The sequence below is a fragment of the Nansenia antarctica genome (assembly GCF_963989245.1).
Source record: "Nansenia antarctica genome assembly, chromosome: 19".
NCBI lineage: Eukaryota > Metazoa > Chordata > Actinopteri > Argentiniformes > Microstomatidae > Nansenia > Nansenia antarctica.
In genome coordinates this window covers 22,576,839-22,599,338 of record NC_137692.1, presented here as the reverse complement: position 1 = coordinate 22,599,338, position 22,500 = coordinate 22,576,839, and the positions used below count along the sequence as shown (strand labels likewise).

At 48.8% G+C, this 22,500-nt stretch overlaps 1 protein-coding gene across 1 annotated transcript in view; it reads left to right on the top strand.

Annotated features, from left to right (window-relative positions):
* The window catches only part of mecom (MDS1 and EVI1 complex locus), a gene marked incomplete at both ends in the record, with an annotated part of 155,205 nt that overhangs the window by 44,259 nt on the left and 88,446 nt on the right, over window positions 1–22,500 (top strand). The window contains 1 exon segment of the mRNA XM_080548880.1: window positions 11,192–11,553. Coding sequence (XP_080405006.1) covers window positions 11,192–11,553 — 362 coding nt within the window.

Here is a 22,500-nt window from a genome sequence, read left to right as displayed (position 1 = left end):
TGAATTAAACCGTCGCTCGGCAACGACAGATGTTGCACAACGCTTCTCTCATTAACATTCTTTATTTTCTTATGTTCTTCCTGTGTTTTTCCTATCTTGTTTTTACCCTCTCTCTCCCTTACGCCATCTCTCTATCTCACCATCTGTCCTTTCCACCTTTCCCTCCTCCCCCATTCCTCCCTCTATTCCTCTCTCTCTCTCTCTCTCTCTGTCCTCCCCCTCTTTCCTCTAGTCCTCTGTGCACCGAGGGTCAGTTAGCTGATGCACTGGCCCTTTAAGCTCTGGCTGATGTATGGCTTCTGGAAACAATGTGAGAGGTTGGTTATTATTCTGTTTGCTTTAGCATCTGACAGGCGTGAGTTAGCGTCCGACTGGGATCCTATCTCATTAGGCCAAATGCTAGAGTAAAACAATCATAAAAATCATTTGGCAACCAGCATCCACTTAGGAGCGCCTGTCACGCAGGTTGAAGATAAACTCTGTAAATTGGAGTCGCGAAAGTGAGTGAGAGGGAGAGAGAGAGAGGGAGAGAGAGAGGGAGAGAGGGTGAGACAGAGAGGGGGCCCATATGCTCCCGGCGTTAGAGACTCTTAATGATATGAAGTGGTTGAGTTGATATGAGGCGCCTCCGCCTCTTCATTGATGATATTGATTGTGGTTAGAGGACCCTCAACCTTGGCCCCTGTGTGTGTGTGTGTGTGTGTGTGTATGTGTGTGTGTGTGGGTGGGTACACTGTGTGTGTGCGCGTGTGTGTGTTTGTTTGTGTGTGTTTGTTTGTGTGTGCGTGTGTGTGTTTGTTTGTGTGTGTTTGTTTGTGTGTGCGTGCGTCTGTGTGTGTGTGTGTTTGTTTGTGTGTGTGTGTGCGTGTGTGTGCGTGTGTGTGTGTGCGTGTGTTTGTTTGTGTGTGTGTGTTGTGTGTGTGTGTGTGTGTGTGTGTGTGCGTGTACGTGCGTCTGAGTGTGTGTGTATGGAGAAACAGAAGCCTCCAGCAGTCTCTGTAGTGATGCCGCGTGATCTATATGCAAGTCCCTCTCTCTTTCTCTCTCTCCTCATCTCTTATGCATACACACACACACACACACACGCACGCACACCCTCTCTGTCTTCCCCCTCCACCCCTCCTCGTACAAATATACATCTTTATCAAGAGCCTGTTGTCAGACAACATTAGATAATTAATAGGCCATTTGTCAGCCCTGTGAGAAACATGTTAAAATCCCCTCTGCACTCCCGGGATAAATCCAGCTGTCTCCTCTGACGCCTTTGTTGTGTCAGCCTGCACACATTTACATTTACCACTGAAAGAGCCCTCGTTATTAATCACAACTAATGCTAATTAATTAGGTGTCTCTTGTGTGTGTGGAGGGACTGTGCCTGACGTTCAGTTTGTCGTACCGTGTTAATTAGTAACTTAGTGCAGGGTGTTAATTGAGTGTTTGTCCATTCTCGTAGCGAGGGGTAGTTGACTAACAGGTAGGAGGAAAAACACAGACAATACTCTCGTTAATTAAGACTCGCTAAGTGCGAGAGAGATTATATATGTGTGTGTGTGTGTGTGTGTGTGTGTGTGTGTGTGTGTATGTATGTGTGTGCGTGTGTGTGTGTGTTACTTACACATTTCAATGCGTGTATGAGCGCCATAGTGTGTTAAATTGTACAGCACGTCTGTATGACGGACTATGTTTGTTTGTTTCAGTCAGCGTTGTTACGTCTGGGTGGATTCCCAATTGTAGTCTGTATTGTATCTGTGTTCTATGCCTGCTTTTTATGGTGCATGTGTCCGGAGTCATCACATTGGCTCTGGTTGGGCCCTGCTTAGGCCCTGACTGGGCCTGGTTGGGTCCTGGTTGGGCCCTGGTTGGCCCTGGTTGGGCCCTGGTTGGGCCCTTGGTTCCCTGGTTGGGTCCTGGTTGGGCCCTGGTTGGGCCTTGGTTGGGCCTGGTTGGGTCCTGGTTGGGCCTGGTTGGGCCTTGGTTGGGCCTTGGTTGGGTCCTTGGTTCCCTGGTTGGGTCCTGGTTGGGTCCTGGTTGGGTCCTGGTTGGGTCCTGGTTGGGTCCTGGTTGGGTCCTGGTTGGGTCCTGGTTGGGCTTGGTTGGGCCTGGTTGGGTCCTGGTTGGGTCCTGGTTGGGTCCTGGTTGGGCCTTGGTTGGCCCTGGATGGGTCCTGGTTGGGCCCTGGTTGGGCCCTGGTTGGGTCCTGGTTGGGTCCTGGTTGGGCCTTGGTTGGGTCCTGGTTGGGCCTGGTTGGGTCCTGGTTGGGTCCTGGTTGGGTCCTGGTTGGGCCTTGGTTGGGTCCTGGTTGGGCCCTGGTTGGGTCCTGGTTGGGTCCTGGTTGGGTCCTGGTTGGGTCCTGGTTGGGTCCTGGTTGGGCCCTGGTTGGGGCCTCGGTGGAGCCCCTGATAGGCAGGCGTCCTCCTGCCTCTATCACTCAGCCGCAGAGTAACCCCAGCGGAGCGAGGGACTAAAGGATTCCCACAAAGCAGCACTGAGGCCTTCATTAAGCACAAAGCCTGAGTTAATTACCAGGCTTACTGCTCCCCCCAAGGGCATAGATCCAAACACTCTCTTCAAATCCCCATAAAGGAAATCTATGCATAAATGCACTGTAATTACCAGTGTTTAGCAAGGAAGAACAGCAATTTCTCCCATTTGAAACAACTGTCAAGAGCTTGTCCAACTAAACTATGCTAGTGGTGATGAATTATGATCAATTCATCAGCACTTATGATCAATATCAATATTCATTGACATGTCCCCATGTCATTATCAAGTCGTTATCAAGTCAACACGACATGTCAAACTACTACACTTACAAGTGTCCAACCAGTGAGCACTCTGAGATGGGGCGGGGGGGGCCTGGGGGGGGTCCATGGTCAGGAAGACTAGTGTTCCCTCTGTGAAGCCCCACAGCGGTGTTAGAGCCTGGGAGATCCATCATGGATGCTCACTGGTACACAGCGCTGTAGTTGTCTGTCCATGCGGAGCTGAGCTGTTAGAAAGGAGGTTAGCTGTGTTGGAGGGTGAAGGAGGGAAGGAAGGAGGCTCATGGGAAGGAGGAGGTTGTGTTCCTTCCTTCTCACCTGTCTGTTGTTCTTTTTTGGGCAACAACAAATACGTTTTTTGCTGCTCGAGCTGAGACACTCCGCCACGACAAGTTGAGGAGTTCATTTCCATATTTCTTTGGGAGAAAAGACCCCCCCATCGATCAGATCAGGCCCGTGGCACCGTGTGATTGGCCTGATAAGATGAGTGATGTGTTACTCTGGCCTATCGGATGAATGATAAACTCTCCTGCTGCTCTCGTTTGTCAGCGCCTGTCAGACTACTGAACACTGTGTCTATTCGGTTGTTAAGTCGTGACGTGTTTCCGGGTCCAAAGTTGGCTGAGGCGCTCTCTTCGAAATGCCTCAATAATAATAATAATTCATTATATTTATATAGCGCTTTTCCGAGGCTCAAAGACCCTGACAATATGGAGAAACGGGAAAGTGCTGTGTCCCTTGTTGTATGAATAGATCCGAGTCTAAAAAACGATTGAACTGTCATTCTACCGCTGTAGTACACTGGTACTCTGGTGGAGGGAATTTCTGGTTTGGACCCGGAAATTGCTAAATGTCACGTTTGACGTCAGACTTAACAACCGAATGTCAGACTACTGAACACTGTGTCTATGCCAGACCACTGAACACTGTGGCTAGATCAGTGTGAGGTTTACACTCACAGGTGCAGTTTATCTTGTATCTTGTCACTTGTATATACTGTATCATGTCTATCTCTGACATTTCTCTGTTTTTTTCATTTATGTTTTTTAATAATAATAATCCTAATAATCCTAATAATCCTAATAAAACAAAAAATAATACAAATAATTAAGCAAAAGAGAGTAGAAATGGACAAAATCAGGCATCGAAAAGTATTTGAACAGTAATGGAAGTAAAAAAAGGGTTCAATAAAAGAAGGAAGGGGATAGCAAAAACCAAACAGGGAGAGAGAGAGAGAGAGAGAGAGAGAGAGAGAGACAGAGAGAGAGAGAGAGAGAGAGAGAGAGAGACAGAGAGAGAGAGAGAGGGAGGGGGGGTGAGAAAGAGGGGTGAGATCGAGGGAGGGAGAGACTGTGTCCATAGGTAGGTTATTATTACTCTGTAAACATATGTTTCCATTTGTCCTGTTGGTGCGTCCCCTGACTCACCTAGGCAGTGGCCGGGTCTCACCTCCATTAGGGCTTTTGTCATGGTGATTAATAGCTCCTTCTATCATCTTTAATTCACTCCCTGATGACGGCGGGGCTTTCGCTGCTCAGAGTAATCGCGTGATGTATGTGTTGGGCCCAACACCTCGTGGCAGAGGTGAAAATCATTCCGCCTATGCAGATACCAGCCCGGCCCTGGGAACAAATGTTTTCCCTCCCTAATAAAAATTAATGAATTTAGTGTCAAGAGTGAGCGGAAGAACACATTGGAGGATGTGCTTGTGTGTGTCTGTGTGTGTGTGTGTGTGTGTGTGCGTGTGTGTGAGTGTGTGTGTGTGTGTGTGTGCATGTGCGTGTGCATCCTTTATACTTAGACTGTTGTCTTAACTGATTTTGAAAGTAAGGTCATTGTGTTTTTCTTCTAAGTGCTAAGAGGTTTGGTTTTGTGCATCCTTTTGTGCATCCTTGTCTTTCTTTTCTGATTGTTCACCATCAGAATTATGTGAATTTAGCAGGGACAGCGTTGTATGAGCCTACTACCATTTACCGTTTATGGTACTATGACGTCTTGAAAGTTTCATCTTTTTTGTTGTCTTAGTTTATTCGTTTATTATATCGAGGACAATCCAAATACATGAACCATATAAAACACAGTAAAAAAGGCAGCGTTAGCCTAGTCGGCTAATTTTCAGCTGAAGTCCCCGGCCAGTTGCAACATGGCATCCTAAAAAAGAAACGATATAACAATATTCTAAGAACACTTGTCTTATCTTAACTTGTCATCAATGCACATGATGTTGATAAAGACTGGCGTAGGACTGAGCTTCTATTTGGAGTTCCCCTGCTTCTCTTCCCAGAGTTGATTTGGTGGGCGGAGGAGGGCGTCAGCCCGCGGTGATGAAGTCATATCTTCAAGACTAAACAAACAAGCAAAAGAGTCCATGCCCGTCACTGACCCCTGCCAACACACGCAACAACATACGTACGCACGCACAGACACACAGACACACACACACACACACACACACACACACATTTTAACCATTTATTTATGTCCACATAGAAAAAAGACATACAGGGACACAAATACTAACGTTGCAGTTACTACACAATCACAATTCATGGACCAGAGGCATAACTTTTGATTTTGATTTTTTTTTACACATTTCAGGGGTACAAGTAGCAGCGTCACCGCCATATGGCGGCTGCCAATTACAGCAGAGACAGAGCAGTACTTTGCAAGGCGCCTTCTTTTTGGGCATCCCCAGTTGTTGGAGCCCTCTTCACACACACACACACACACACACACACACACACACACACACACACACACACACACACACACACACACTGCAGTCCCACCCTCCTTTGGAGAGTCTGGCAAGAAGTGATTTGCTTTGCACCGTCTACACAACAGAAAATGTAGTGGTTAAGTTAAATGAAAAAGGTTGGTCGCCCCAACCTTGCGTGTGTGTGTGTGCGTGCGTGCGTGCATGTTCATTTTCGGGGGCATTGTCCTTAAAAAAGGTTTGTTGTGATTTCGGATATGTGCAGAAACTGCAGTCATACATAGATCTGTCATCTGATGAAACCACAGTTTTTTAAACATTGAACATAGCATATTTGTTTTTTGGGCCACGTTTACCTTTCTGAAATGTATATGTTTATGGATCAGAATTCCCCTGCTCGAATCGACTGGACTCGGGGAATTTCTGGTCTAAATCAAATTGAAAAACTTCAAAACCGGTCGGAGGGAAAATGTTAGAGAAGAAACAGCGTTGGAGGGATACAGTTACCTTTAAAAGCCCCTCGCCTCAACCATATGGCAAACTTCATGTCCAGCGGTATAACCACGTTACACAGTCCCACACAGAAAATCATTACACTCACTCAGAGAACCCACATTGGGTTTCAGGCCCGGTCCAGCTTTGCAAGACGTTTAAAAGCTTTTCTCTTTAAACATGCTGGGCCCACACAGTGTGTGTGTCAAACATAATGGGAGCACGGGCACGGTGATGGAGCTATTGCAGCAGAAAAGGGACTATGAGAAACACTTTGTTTCATACACCACTCAATGTATTTTCGCATACATCACGTGTATGTGTTCACATACATAGAGACGAGAAATACTCAGAGTCAGCGACATGTGTGCACGCACGTGAGATATGTTTCCCTTGATCAGCTGTTCAAAATAGGGCCATTATACACTATGAATCATGTGATATGTATCTATGTGAAGCCAACAATGACAGTTCTGAGTATGAATACAAAAGTACTCTCAGGAGGGGGGGGGCATTCAGGGACCGAAATAGAAACTAAACTCAGGAACTCTGTCTGTCTCTCTCTCTCGCTCTGCACTGCACTTTGCTGTTTGTGTTGGTGGTTAGTTAAAGGCATTCTTTAAAGAAACAGGATGCATGTCAATAGAATAGAAAAGTGACATAAGATTCTATTGTTTCTATGGCGACCGTATTCCATATTCTGATCAACAGAATGTACATAAGGAAGTGCATACTGACTGTGCATCCACATCCAAGCACACCGTTTAGCGAGTAGTCTCACTAAGACCGATGGTGCACCCATTTAAAGGGCTGATGATTTATTTTTTTGAGTTAATAGCTCATTTAATACACACCACTCAATGGCAAATGCTGCCATTGAAAATGTATACAGCGAACTCCATGTTTTCATTTTGCACAGAACAAATTGGTACACATTGGTTTTTATCTTGTCTGTCTGTCTGTCTGACTGACTGTCTGTCTGACTGACTGTCTGTCTCTCTATGTCTGTCTGTCTGTCTGTCTGTCTGACTGACTGACTGTCTATCTGTCTCTCTGTGTCCGTCTGGCTGTCTGTCTGACTGTCTGTCTCTCTGTGTCTGTCTGGCTGACTGTCTGTCTGTCTGACTGACTGTCTGTCTCTCTGTGTCTGTCTGTCTGTCTGTCTGACTGTCTGACTGTCTCTCTGTGTCTGTCTCTGTCTCTCTGTGTCTGTCTCTCTGTCTCTCTGTCTGTCTGTCTGTCTGACTGACTGACTGACTGTCTCTCTGTCTCTCTGACTGTCTGTCTGTCTGTCTGTCTGTCTGACTGACTGTCTCTCTGTCTCTCTGTGTCTGTCTGTCTGTCTCTCTGTGTCTGTCTGTCTGTCTCTCTGACTGTCTGTCTGTCTGTCTCTCTGTGTCTGTCTGTCTGTCTGTCTGACTGTCTGTCTGTCTGTCTCTCTGTGTCTGTCTGTCTGACTGTCTGTCTCTCTGTGTCTGTCTGTCTGTCTGTCTCTCTGTGTCTGTCTGTCTGTCTGTCTCTCTGTCTGTCTGTCTGTCTGACTGACTGTCTGTCTGTCTCTCTGTGTCTGTCTGTCTGTCTCTCTGTGTCTGTCTGTCTGACTGACTGACTGTCTCTCTGTCTCTCTGTGTCTGTCTGTCTGTCTGTCTCTCTGTGTCTGTCTGTCTGTCTGTCTCTCTGACTGTCTGTCTGTCTGTCTGTCTCTCTGTGTCTGTCTGTCTGTCTGACTGTCTCTCTGTCTCTCTGTGTCTGTCTGTCTGTCTCTCTGTGTCTGTCTGTCTGTCTGTCTGACTGTCTGTCTGTCTCTCTGACTGTCTGTCTCTCTGTGTCTGTCTGTCTGTCTGTCTGTCTGACTGACTGTCTGTCTGTTTGTGTCTCTCTTTTGCCCGTCCTAATCTCCTGCTCATCTGTACATGCTGCTCACTTCCTGGAGTATTCTATTTGAAGTTGTGGTTTGGTTCTTTATGATAACACACATGTTGGACATCAGTACAACGACTCTCTCTGACAACTTTAGATTTCCTCAAATAGAAGCGTGTCTTAAGAAAACTCTTTAGGATGTCATTTGCATATCATTTGCATATCATCACATGTCCTTTATCCACTGGCCTGATTGGGAGGCTGGTTCGAGGAGGCGGGGCAACATGTGGGAGGGGCAGAAAACTGTCCGAGGCAGGTGGAGGGGTCTGTGTGTGTGTGTGTCTGTGTGTCTGTGTGTCTGTGCGTGTGCATGCGCATCTGTGCATGTGTGTCTGAGCGCGTGTGCATGCGCATCTGTGTGTGTGTGTGTCTGAGCGTGTGTGTGTCTGTCTGTGTGTGTGTGTGACGTGTGCACGCGTGTCTGTGTGCGTGTGTGTGTCTGTGTGCGTCTGTGTGTCTGAGAGCGTGTGCATGCGCGTCTGTGTGTGTGTGTGTCTGAGCGTGTGTGTGTGTCTGTCTGTGTGTGTGTGTGTGTGCGTGTGCATGCGCCTCTGTGTGTGTGTGTGCGTGCGCACGGATCAAAGGGCCCAGGCCTGACAGCGCAGCGGTGCAGTGTCACACAGCCGTGCAGGAATGTCCCGTGGCACAGGGATGTGCAGCAGAGCCTCATTAGCACCCCCCCCCCCTCATCCCCCCCCCCCCCACCTCCCCTCCTCCTGGCCTGTCAGGCCATGTTAGCCACAGCCCGCCACAGATGCACGGTGAGGGGCTGCTTCCTGCGGATCATTTCCTGTCTCTCTCTCTGTCCTCCCCTCCCTCCCTGGGCAGCAGTGGGAGGGGAGGAGGGAGGCCCTAGTCTTGCAGTACCTCCTCAGTACTGGCTGGTTCCCGGGCCTGTGGGACGAGGCTCAGTACTGGTCCTGGACCTGTGGGCTGGCTGGGTGGCTCAGTGATGTCGGAGAGAGAGAGACGTGAACAGACCTGGTTGACAGAGCTGTCTGTGATCTGTAGGTTGTAGGTTGCGTTGGTGGAACGGTTGCTGACCACCACTCCTCCTCCTCCTCCTCCTTTTTGGGGCATTTAGCAGACACCGGCTTTATTCCAAAGCGACTTACAATCGGTACATTTGACTAAGGGAGTGATTGAATCGTCAGTTCACCAGTCGTAGCAGGAAGAGGAGTGATCTAGCTCAGGCCAGGGGCCCATTGGCAGTCGTCGTGATAGAAGAAGAAAGAAAGAAAGATTCTTATTTGACCGACTCCCCCTCCTCCAACCACCACTGGGCCCTATCAGCCCGATGTGGTGTCCTTTCTGAAGCAGAGAGGTCAGAGGTCAGGTGGTGGTGTTCTGAAGCAGAGAGGTCATAGGTCAGGTGGTGTTCTGAAGCAGAGAGGTCAAAGGTCAGGTGGTGGTGTTCTGAAGCAGAGAGGTCAGGTGGTGTTCTGAAGCAGAGAGGTCAAAGGTCAGGTGGTGTTCTGAAGCAGAGAGGTCAAAGGTCAGGTGGTGTTCTGAAGCAGAGAGGTCAGAGGTCAGGTGGTGGTGGTGTTCTGAAGCAGAAAGGTCAGAGGTCAGGTGGTGTTCTGAAGCAGAGAGGTCATAGGTCAGGTGGTGTTCTGAAACAGAGAGGTCAAAGGTCAGGTGGTGTTCTGAAGCAGAGAGGTCAAAGGTCAGGTGGTGTTCTGAAGCAGAGAGGTCAGGTGGTGTTCTGAAGCAGAGAGAGGTCAAAGGTCAGGTGGTGTTCTGAAGCAGAGAGGTCAGGTGGTGTTCTGAAGCAGAGAAAGGTCAAAGGTCAGGTGGTGTTCTGAAGCAGAGAGGTCAGAGGTCAGGTGGTGTTCTGAAGCAGAGAGGTCATAGGTCAGGTGGTGTTCTGAAGCAGAGAAAGGTCAAAGGTCAGGTGGTGTTCTGAAGCAGAGAGGTCAAAGGTCAGGTGGTGTCCTGAAGCAGAGAGGTCAGGTGGTGTTCTGATGCAGAGAGGTCAGAGAGAGGTCAGACCACTGGTGTCCTTTCTCTCTCGTACTTATTAAACAAGACTTGGATGTTATGAAATGTATTATCGTGACTAATAAGGTGAACAGTTAGGACGAATCACGTTTAAACTGATTCCGTTGACGATGCAGTCAGTCTGGCACATCATAGATATTATGTACGTATATATTATCTACGGTCTGGCAGACGAGAGAAGAGTTTCATATTGTTATTATGACGTGTTCGTTGAGCGCAACTGTTGTGCAGAAATCGACCGGGTGAAAGTGAAATGTCTTTTTTTCGCCGTTCTGTCGGGGGGCGTTTCACTGACAATTTATAGGCAACTAGGGGCGTTAAAAAGGGTGGGAGACAAGACACTCGCCCGTCCCCTTCTGAAGCAGAGAGAGAGAGGTCAGACCAGGGGTGTCTCTCTCTCTCTCTCTCTCTCTCTCTCTCTCTCTCTCTCTCTCTCTCTCTCTCTCTCTCATACTCCTAATTAACCTCTTCTCCAGCCGGCCGCTTCCTCCTGTTTTCACACCACAGAACGGAAGTCAGGGAAAAGGAAATATAAAAACAGTTTAGTGCGGTAGCACAATGCAGGAGTGGACCCCCGTCCACCTAGCCAGCACAGACCCCGGCTGGAAGCCAAACAATCAGAACCTCCTCTCTCTTTTCTCTCTCTCTCTCTCTCTCTCTCTCTCTCTCTGTCTCTCTCACTGTCTGTCTCCCTCTCTCTCTCTCTCTCTCTCTCTCTCTCTCTCTCTCTCTGTCTCTCTCACTGTCTCTCTCTCTCTCTGTCTGTCTCCCTCTCTCTCTCTCTCTCTCTCTCTCTCTGTCTCTCTTTCTCTCTCTCTCTCTCCCCCTCTCTCTCTTTCTTTCACTCTCTTTGGGCACTTAATTCTGTTATTACAGTCCTCCACCACTTTCCTCCCTCTCATTTGTATTTGAACTGCTGCACTGGTTAAATATGGACCTATTTGGACCTTGTATGTTTTCCTGTATGTTCAATGGAAGATAGTAGACATGATCCTTCAAGAGGAACCTTAGTGTGGTCGGTGTGGGTGGTGGCCTGTGTTTTACTCTGAGCTCTGAGAGACAGCCATAGGTTCTGGCACAGCCCCGAACCGATTTACCCTATATTAGATTTACTCCGATTATGCAGGATTATCAGGTAGCTTTCGATCCCTGTGTTTTCAAAGGACTGCAGTACGTGTGCTATACGCTAGCAACTGTACTGTGCAGAAATGTGTGGGCATGAGCCTCACATTCTCTCTCTCTCTCTCTCCCCTCTCTCTCTTTCTCTCTCTCTCTCTCTCTTTCTCTCTCTCTCTCTCAGGTTATGGTGGTGATGAGTTTGCCCTCTATCCCTCTGATGTCCTGAAGGATGTGTGTGTGTTGGACGGCGGAGACCCTACTCCCCCGTCGGTCCTAGCACCCGAGGACCCTCCCTCTCCCAGCCTGTCCGGCGATGACCCCTCTCCTCTGGACCCTCTGGACCCCCCCTCCCCCTTTCATCCAGCCATCTACATCCCCCAGGATGACCTGCCCGTCCCCCCCGACTTTGAGCTGCGCGAGTCGGCCACGCCGGGCGGGGGCCTGGGCGTCTGGGCCCGGAGGACGGTGACCGCGGGGGAGCGCTTTGGACCGTACGTGGGGGAGCAGAGGCCGAGCCTCAGGGACCCCACTCAAGGCTGGCAGGTAGGAACAAACACTGTCTGAACACAGGAGAGCTCCTTCCTCCATTAGGGAGAGAGGCTGAGGGAGAGAGAGGGGGGAGAGAGAGAGGCTGAGGGAGATAGAGGGGGGAGATAGAGAGGCTGAGGGAGAGAGAGAGGCTGAGAGAGATAGAGAGGCTGAGGGAGAGAGAGAGGCTGAGGGAGAGAGAGGTGGGGAGATAGAGGATGACTAGTTATTGTTTTTTTTAACTCCGTTTCTGCCCCCTATGGTGTCATGTTCAGTTTTCGTCAGTGGTTGATTGAAGTGTTCAAGTTTGGGGGGTTTGTTACCCAGTGATGTCATCTCACCTCAGCTCTCGTCAATGGGGGGTAAGAGATCTCACGGATCTCCCCTCTATGTGGTCTACTATGCTCTTAACTCAATTAAAATGAAAAGCCATAAATCCTGTCTTTTATCCCGGTTAAAGACCCACAGTCGGGGCATCGGCCAATCACATATTGGTCAGGCAAACACAACAAAATCGAAGGGGCCACAGGACAAGGTCAGAGGTCAGGTGTGGGCTCTTGTCTGTCAGCTCAGGTCCATTTTACTGAGCTAGAGGGAGGGGGGAGGGGGGAGGAGGGATCAGACTAATTGAGTTCCTCTAAACAGATCCTCTCTCGTTTTGTCTGAGAGATAAAGACCTGCAGAACACAACAAACTGCCAAGAGTACCCAGAATACCACACATTACTGATTATTGCTACCATACGATACCAGGAAGTATGGACACACTTGTGTACTCCTATCATGCCTATTGAAATCTCTACTCTGAACCGATTTGCTGACTCTGAATGTGTCCATAGAATATCACATTTTGGTCCATATAAATAGTTTGCTGGCATCATAGACCATTAGGTCTTTGTCAGTGGGCTTGCCTCCGATTTGACTAGAATAAATGTTTTGCGGTGGAGATATTTCTTTCTTCAAGAAGCAACTTTTAGTTTATTATTATCTACCGCTCTCTCTGTGAGACTCAGCACATCAATTGCTCTAATAGCAAAATTAAATCTTCTCTTTTTTCTGCCGTTTTTTTTTTTTTTTTTTTTTTACATTTAGCTAACATTGGGTTTTAATATGATTGAAAAACTCATAGAGAGAGACAGAGAGATTTACGAGCCAGTTGAACAAGCTCTCCGCGTTTTTTTTTCTTCTTCTTTCTCCCATGGAAGGAGAAATAAAGGAAAAGGGTTTCATGAATTTTAATCCGGTGGTAATTTATGGGAGGCTTGAATAATATGTATTTAAAAAGGCTGAGGAGTCGAGAGTGGAGGATTCTGGGGGAAAGATGTGATCCGGGCAAGGCAGCACTGTGTCATCATGTTTAATTACCGGCCTGACAGGGGGCCATAACTCTTGCCATTAAGTAAATACGTTGTAAAGAATTTATGATGAAATTCCACATTATTCAGAATGGATATTCAGTGATGACATCCCTGTATTAAATATGGTAAATGCCATTAAGCCCCCCCACCCTCCTACCCCCTGTCTCCCTCAGCCCCCCGCAGCCCCCCCCCCCTCCCCCACATACAGTCAATATGCCAATAAGCAAGGGTCTGTAAAAATAAAATTGATTTGGTAAATGTGAGTTAAGATAGATCTGTTTGCTTTCATCATCAATTCTGCGTGTGCGCTAGGGTGATGTCACCGACCAGGGAGCGATAAAGCGCGGCCCATCTGGAGTGCGTGATGAAGGGCCTCGGGCGCCCGCGCTGGTGACAGACTGAGGGAAGTTTGTCACTAGGGAGGCCAATGCTCCATGCCATCACCATAAATTTGGGGCTTTGTTCATAAAGGGAATAGTTGAGTTATGGGCACGGATGCTTTATTAATACAGGAATGGTGACATATGGGAAAGATAGCTTCGGTAAATAAACGCGAGCAACGTGGTTTTGTCAGGACTGGAAGGTCCACCTGCTTCTCACACGACGCTGACCCCCCAGAGAGACGCCATGCCAGCCAGCCAGCAGAGCTTCATACTCGGCATGTGTGTGTGTGTGTGTGTGTGTGTGTGTGTATGTGTGTGTGTGTGTGTGTGAGAGAGAGAAAACACGTGTTCATAGGTGCTACCATGTTTAGCGGTGCGTTATAAACTGTGCTTGTCTCACACTAGTTGAATGTTGTAGGTAAGGCAAGGTGTGGTTTGGATTGATTGGATATTTTCTTAAGTGTGATAAAAGAGGAAGAAAAAACTTAGAAAAGTTAAGTTACAGGTTATCCGAAAAGATGCAGTATCGAAGAAATGAAGTGAGTTTTGAAGAACTTTAGGGAGGTGGAGAGAAGGCGAGAAAGAGAGGAAGGATTGCAGGGGGGTATTCCACGTACGTTGATTAGTATATTCGCGATTTAAAAAAAAGCCTGGTGGTTAGAGCCTAACTTATTGTTTTATGTAAATTTTTAAATAAATGAACATTAATTACTGTGGTTATATTAGCAGCAGGCTACATACTATCAGATCATCAGGATGGCAGAGTGGTATTAAATGCTGCCATCAGATCATAGTGTTCTTTTAAGACGGGGTTCGAATCCTGCTTCTGACATACACTTTTTACTGCATTTCGTTGTCTGATGCTTGTACTCTGCAATGACAATAAAGTTGAATCTAATCTAAAATTGTATGTTTAAAATGATGGTGTAGGCTAATTTACGAGAACTAGACATAACTACAATAGTGTTTGAAGCCTTTCTGACTAGTAAATGATATTCTTCTAGCATTGTAACTGAACCCTGGATTTGGCATAGATTATTATTTCTTATGATTACTGATGGATAGATGATTCACTTACTTAGACAGATGTATTTATTGTAAATTGATTCGATCTATCTATCTATCTATCTATCTATCTATCTATCTATCTATCTATCTATCTATCTATCTATATATAAAATGATCGATCTCGTAAAAGGTGGGACCTAATATTTCCAAAAAGACACTTGACAGAACTCTCATTTGGGTATTTAGTTTCCCCCTGTGATGTGAGACATTTTTGACACACATCTGACTTAAACTAGACCGTAAACCTGGTCGCTACCAAGTTTGTTCTGAGGGATTGGTTGCCAAACAAACCAAAACAGCGAATTATTTCAGCCACATTCAGGGAACGGGAAGTTGATCTGAAATATGAAAACAAGTCTGAATTAGCTTTAATGGAGTTTCGTGGAATACCCCCCTGGTATATGAAGTGTTTATGTGGCCTGACAGTCTTCATTAGAGTACAGCAGATAGCTCTGATCGGCTCTCCCTCCTGAAGGAGATCTTACAAAAGTCCACTGAAAGTTCCGAGTGGGAGCAGGGGGGAGGACAGAGGGAGGGTAGGGGGGAGGACAGAGGGAGGGTAGGGGGGAGGACAGGGGGAGGGTAGGGGGGAGGACAGAGGGAGGGTAGGGGGGAGGACAGAGGGAGGGTAGGGGGGAGGACAGAGGGAGGGTAGGGGGGAGGACAGGGGGAGGGGAGGGGGGAGGACAGAGGGAGGGTAGGGGGGAGGACAGAGGGAGGGTAGAGGGGAGGACAGAGGGAGGGTAGGGGGGAGGACAGAGGGAGGGGAGGGGGGAGGACAGAGGGAGGGTAGGGAGGAGGACAGAGGGAGGGTAGGGGGGAGGACAGGGGGAGGGTAGGGGGGAGGACAGGGGGAGGGTAGGGGGGAGGACAGAGGGAGGGGAGAGGGGAGGACAGAGGGAGGGGGGAGGACAGAGGGAGGGTAGGGGGGAGGACAGAGGGAGGGGAGGGGGGAGGACAGAGGGAGGGTAGGGGGGAGGACAGAGGGAGGGTAGGGGGGAGGATAGAGGGAGGGTAGTCTTCGGGAACATCAGCACCAGCAATCACACCTCTATACCGGCTGCTGAAATGAACCCCAATATGATCGATCTCACATTCCTGCAGTCGGCATGCCAATCGCACGCTCCCTCAAAACGTGCGACATCTGTGGCATTGTGCTGTGTGATAAAACTGCCCATTTTAGAGTGGCCTTTTATGGTGACCAGCCTAAGGCACACCGGTGCAACAATCATGCTGTCTAATCAGCACCTGGATATGCCACACCTGTCAGGTGGATGGATTATCTCGGCAAAGGAGAAGTGCACACTAACACATATTTAAACAAATTTGTGAGCAACATTTGAGAGAAATAGGCCTTTTGTGTACGTAGAAAAAGTCTTGGATCTTTGATTTCAAACTCCTGTAAAATTGGAGCAAAAACAAAAGCGTAGCGTTCATATATTTGTTCAGTGTATATGTAAACGGAAACGACATAATGCAGCATATTGTTTTCGAGAGAATGAGAGTATGGGACGTAGTACGTTTTTTACCCAGAGAACTCGAATGTCCTTTTTCAGTCGTGTGGGTTTTTGAAGAGTAGAGAGACTTTACGCTCGGATGCCCAGCTCGCTAGTCCATATTCCGCTGTCCTCCCCTGAGTCATGATGCACATTGAAATTCAAAACAGCGTTTGTGTCTGTCCCTCCTCACACACACCACCACCAACAATGAGAGAGAGAGAGACCCAGAGAGTTATCCTCACACTCAATGAGCCCCACATCACTTCACTGGGCTCACCCACTGTCACACTGCACCGCGGGATTATGGGTCCGGGTTTGTAGAGCCGGAGAAAGCCGAGCAAACCTCCCGCTGTAGGACCGCTGGGGAGGGAGGGGGGTTTGGGGGGGTGGGTGGGGGGGAGGGGGGGTTGGGTGTAGGAACGCTGGGGAGGGCGGTGGGGGTGGGGGGGGTGGAGGAGGAGGGGAAGGCGCGCTCAGAGCCTTTGTGCACCTCTTGAGTGGGGCGGGGGAGGGGGGGGGGGGGTTGATGGTGGTGGGATGAGGGTGGGGGGGGGGGGATGTGGAGGAGATTAGCAGTGCTGGTGAATAGGAGTGGAGGATTAGGTCCCTGGGCTGGGCCCTTTCCTGGGCCTGCCTGCCTGCTCGCCTGTCTCCTGAGCCTTACAGCCTTACAGCCCCACAGCCTTACAGCCTGAGAGACTTGGAGGCAGCACAGTCCAGGCCTGGGGCACCGTGAGAGGCCAGGGGAGCCCCTCTGCTGCTTTTTGTCATTCAAGCCTCCCTCAGAAGCCATGTCAAGACCAACAGACAGAACCAGGGAGCGTTTCAGGCAGGTTGGGCCGGGGGGGGGGGGGGGGGGGGGGGGGGGCGGAGGAGGAGGAGTGTTTCTGTTTTTTTGTGTGTGGATAAGCCGTTGTCCTGAATGAATGCAGGTGTCCCCGACTGTCCCCCTGTCCCGCGTGCTGACGGCCCGTCACCTCTGTCACCGGGGCGAAAGAGCCAGTCTCACTCCCCTCCGCCCCAAATGGACCGTAATCCGTGCCCCCCAGAGCATAGACTGTCATTAAGATGGGCCTGCCCACACCGCTGCTTAGAGAGACCCCTAGCACTAGGGATGAACCTTTCTGTCATTCATCAGTTCTGAATGGGGACACACACTCTCTCTCTCTCTCTCTCTCTCTCTCTCTCTCTCTCTCTCTCTCTCTCTCTCTCTCTCTCTCTCTCTCTCTCTCTCTCTCACACAAGTCATTAGAAATTCCAACTTAAGAAAAAAGTCTGGCTTTTTCAGAATGATTTGAAAAGGAAGTATTGGGCTGTATTGTAGTTGAAATACAACGGCAGCAGAAAGCATTGGCCAGACAGTTTCTTTACCAGTAAGACGGACCAGAAGGTTGTCGTTGTTTACTGACCTACAGATACAGGATACTCTCTCATGGAGGCTCCATGGAACTTGCCAAGTAATGAATTGTTAAGTAGACAATGAAGCTCATTCAAGTCTGTGATGTCATGTCACTAATATCCAAGCTTCGTGTGCTAGACTGTGAGTGGGTGATGACCCCCCCCCGCACACACACACACCCTCCATCCAACTCAGAGCCCCTAGGGTTGTGTAGGCTGTGGAGAACAGATATCATTTATGGGTGTATAATTATCACGTGGATGCCTAAGTGTTTATGAGAACTAAGATGGCGTAGTAAATCTGCTCTGTGTTCCCGGTGGTTGGAATGGGGGGGCAGGAGGCATGTGTGGTGCTGAGTGAGAACGGAGGGTCTCTATTGTTCTAGTAAAGCCAGCAGTACGCCTGTGGGGGGGACCCCCTCCTCGTCGCCTGGCTTTGTGTTGGGGAAATAGAGTTGTGGCTAGCCACCCTAATCAGCTTACAATGCAGCTCCTCCAGCCCGAGCTGCAACCCCAGCTTTAGCCCCAGCTCCTCCGGCCCTCAGCCCCGGGTTCTAGCCCACTCAGCCCCAGCCCCAGCCCCAAACTCAACCCCCCCAACCCCAGCCTCAGCCCCTGCCCCAGACCCAGCCCCAGCCCCTGCCCCAGCCCCAGCTCCAGGAGAACATATCACCAGCAGGGTAATAAGGTAATAAGGTGCTTTATTTATTTTGCTAGAAAAAAAAAAAGAAAACATCCAGGAGGAATCTGGATGTGAGTGGCAGGGCAACAGGGCAGCCCCCCCCCCCCCCCCCCCCCCCCCCCACATCCCTGAACATCATCCACCCCACCACGGCCCTACACTACAAGAGCCCCCCCTGACACCCTTCCTTCCCATGCAGGCCCTGTGCTGCATGGCATGTGTGTCTGTCAGTCTGATCTGTCCCTCGTGAGAGAGATGAGGAGCTTACATTTACATTTTACATTTTACATTTTTGGCATTTAGCAGACGCCTTATTCCAAAGCGACTTACAATCAATACATTTGAATACTAAGCAAGCGAATCATCAATCCACCAGTCGTAGCAGGAAGAGTAATCCAGCTCAGGCCCGGGGCCATTGATAGAAGGAAAAACCTTCTTCACCCCCGATGTTGATTGTTTTTGAAGAAATGGTGGTCCATTAAAAAAAATAAAAGAAAGATTAATGATTAATAATCCCTTTCTTCTGGGCTAATCTGTCATGTTGGGTTGGTAGCGGGGTAGGTTGCGGGGTGCTCGTGTGAGAAGATCGAGGGGAGTCGGGGGCGTATTCAAAAAGAGAGAAAGGGAAGAATTCCACTCCAACGAGGAGTGTGAGGTCTGTGTGTTTCCTACACTTGTCACCCTCCTCCCTCCCTCTCTCTCTCTTCTCCTCGACTACCCCTCTCTCTCTCTCTCTTCTCCTCGACTACCCCTCTCTCTCTCTCTCTTCTCCTCCACTACCCCTCTCACTCTCTCTCTTCTCCTCCACTACCCCTCTCTCTCTCTCTTCTCCTCCACTACCCCTCTCTCTCTCTCTTCTCCTCCACTACGCCTCTCTCTCTCTCTTCTCCTCCACTACCCCTCTCTCTCTCTCTCTCTCTCTCTCTCTCTCTCTCCTCTCTCTCTGTCTGTGGATAGACCAGCGGGGAGGGGAAGCGAGGTTAACTAATTGAACAAAGTCAGAATGAGGAGTTGCAGAAGGAACAAAAGTAGGGGCATTAGCGAGGGGCTGGCGAGAGAGGAAGGTTATACACCAGAGCACAATACCAGGTGAAGGAGGGCGTCCATGGGGGGGCCCGGTCCAAAGAGGGCAGAGGTCACAGACCTTATTAGATCTCAGGAGAATAAAGGGGCGTGTTTGGGTGGTGAGGGGGGGAAGGGGGAGTTCACCTGGCAGAAAGGCTCTGTAGGGGGGGGGGGGGGGGTGTCTCTCTCCCGTTAAAGCTCACCCCTCTGGTCGTCCACTCAGCCCAGACAAATGTCTGCCCAACGGATACACCACGCTGGGAGCCACAATGCATCCTGAAGTAGGCTGAAGGAAATGCCCACAGAGCGCTCCGCCTTTCTCTCCATATAATAATGACAAACCTATACTACACAACCACAAACACAGCAAACGCAGATGTACCAGAGAAAAGAATACTACTTTTGTTTGGGTTTTGAAAGAAAGGTGTCACAGGCTTCACTAAAAGGAAAAAGGTTCACAAGCTCAACTTATAGGGATATAAACGGTACTGTCTTGTAAGACACGCTGTGTCTCTCTTTCACCAGCTGTTATTGAGTATGTATCTGCTAGGACCCACACCTGTGGTTATGATCATTAAAAATCACTATAAAACTAAAACCAAAAGAACTTAAAAAACACTTAAAAACTATTTATCTCATGGAAAACTACACACAGACACACTCTTACTCCTTTGTCTCACTACGTTCTCACTTAAGAAGCAGACACAACGTCAGGGAAAAGTCACATTCAAACACACACACACACACACACACACACGCACACACACACACACACACACACACACACAATGGCATGTATAGACAGAAAAACGAGGGGACTCCTTAAAGGCAGAACAGGAAACAGAGGTGATGAATTCCGTGTGCGGGGGTTGCGCGGCCTAGCTCCTACATACCTTATCTAGGGGCTCATTTTAAACATACCGCTGATTGTTTCCAAATGTCCTTCCCGATGGGAGAGAGAGGAGCACTGGGGGGCGCCGGGCACAGTCGGGTTTTATTGGGCCGGTCCAGAGAGGGAAATAAGAATTCTGTCCTGCTCTTTCCCTACCCCAGGTCGCACCACCAGTGCTTAACTACCAGTCAGATCGCATTACCCAGGCAGTAAATCTAAGTACCGGTTAACGCAAATAATCAAGCGCTAATACTACTCTACAAAACCACTCACTCTATCTGTGGTCAGAAAAAAAAAAAGCCTGTCCTCTCTCTCTCTCTCTCTCTCTCTCTCTCTGCTGCTTGCCAAGCTCTCTCACACAGAGAGTCCTACACTAAGGGTATTTGTGTGTGTGTGTGTGTGTGTGTGTGTGTGTGTGTGTGTGTGTGTGCGTGTGCCTGTGTATGTGTGCCTGTGTTGTGTGTGTGTGTGTGTGTGTGTGTGTTAGTGGTTGGGTATTGGGGTATATTGGAGGGAGGGGGGGGGTGGGGGTGGTGGTGTGGGGGGGGTAGGGGGGGCAGAGGTCTTGAATCCCTCTCGCTCTGTGCCTCAGTTCAAAGGCTAATGGAAGTCGGGGTCTGGGGTTTGAGAGCTCATTACCTGGTTAAGAGCTAAAACGCAGGCAGGCAGGCAGGCAGGCGGGCAGGCAGGCATATTCAGGCCTCCGCCTGACACAGAGTAACACCATAGTCCTCTTCCAATTACTCCATATTGCTCCTCCAATTACTGTGGAGTAGTTCCAACAGGAGAGCTGCCAGCGTGGAGAGAAAACAGAGGCCCAGTTGACTGTAATGAGGTCTTAACCCTGACAGTGCGCTATTATGTCATAATGCTTTAATTTGATCCATATGATAGCCATTGCGTGTCTTAAGAAGTTATTGAAAAGTCAATATTTGGGAGTTTGGCCGCCTGCACCTCTGATGGCCTATAGAGGGGCTGCATGCACATACACAGGAACAAGGAAGTACAGTGATATGTAGGATAGGAGAACGTCACTTATCACCCAAACTCAACTTGTTAGCATGTTAGCTTACCGTTGGACACTGCTCCCTTTTACACTTATGGATGCATGTAGAAAATAAAGAAAGTTATGGCATAATAGCCTGTCTATAGTTGTGCATGAAAAGATGAATGCCCTAGCTAGCAGTATACTGTACATATGCTGTGAGTCAGGTTTCATTTCTGCATTGTTATATTTGCTGTTTGACTTTCAGATTAAACTTCAGAAATGTTGTTTTAACTCTGTTACATACAGTATTTGCAAGACATAAAAAGTCGAGCAATAAAAAAGGGGAGACCTTATTGGATTAGACGTACAGCGTATCTTCATGCGTTTTTGAAATACGTTATTCTGAACTTGTGTGTGAGTTAACTCAAGTTAAGTGACAGTTGGCTAGACGTGGCGGTCACCCTGAAGTCCACAGATAAATGCACCTCACTCATCCACGGACAGAGTGGAACAGATACAGTTTCTCCAACCGCTGAGAAAGAGCGAGAAAGGAAAGGGTAGAAAAAGGTTTAAAAAAAAAAAAAAGAGGGAAAAGGGTAGAACTGGATTATGAGCAAAGACAGAGGGATAAAATAATAAAATCTGAGGGAGGGAGAAAGCGAGAGTGATAGAGGAGACAAGAGAGTGTACGAGACGACGAAATGGGAGAATGGGAGAAGAGAAGAACAACTAATAAAGGAGAGAGGAGAGAGAGTAAAAGAGAAGGAAGTGTCAGAGTGAATGAAAGAGAAGAAGCAGACAAGTGAACTGGATGTCCTGTCTCTGTTGGAGCCGGGGCTTTTTTACGTGCACTGGGAGACAGATTTCTCGGCCGAAGTATTCCCGAGTGTCCCCTCCGGAGTCAGTAATAGGATTTTCCAGGGCTACAGCAGGTAGTCTCAGTGGGACTTTGTTCACGGCCGCTCACAGATAAGGGTTAATGCAGCCTAGCGGCTCCTCCGTCGGCTCTGTGGTTCCCTCCCATCGGCCGGCTATGTCAGCACCAATCTGTCACAAAGGATTTCTCCCTGGTAAAAACTCAGCGGCCATTTCTGACATCTCCGAACAAACTAATTGTTGTCTTCGGCGCTGGGGGCCGAGGAGCCTGTGAAGTCCTAACGAGTTAGCGTCTTCCGCCGAGAGATGAGAAAAAAAAGTCTAGCGAAATCAATTTTCCTCTCAGACGATTACAGCTGCTTTGTCGTCGGGCCCAAAAACAAAACCTCCCGGGGTAGACAGGAGGAGCAAGCAGAGGAAAGGAAAGGCCCATGGGTCTTCTGAGAGAGAAAAAAGGGGTACCAGGGCATCCATCTTCTCTCCTCTTGATTGTTCCCTTTCTCCAGGCCGTTTCATGGCTGGTTCCCCTTCCCTCAAAGACACTTTATGACAGCCATTGTAATCTGTTTAGAGTGCTGGGGACCCTCTCTTTGGGCAGTGCTTCCCTCTGGCCCTGAGTGACAGCGGGACAGGGTCCAAACTGCCCCAACTGCCACCCAGGACACGGAGCCATAAATCATCCTGCTGGCACGGGGCGCGAGGCTGGACCGGGCTACACTTCCTGTGAACGGCTACCAGTTCCTGCAGTGGACAA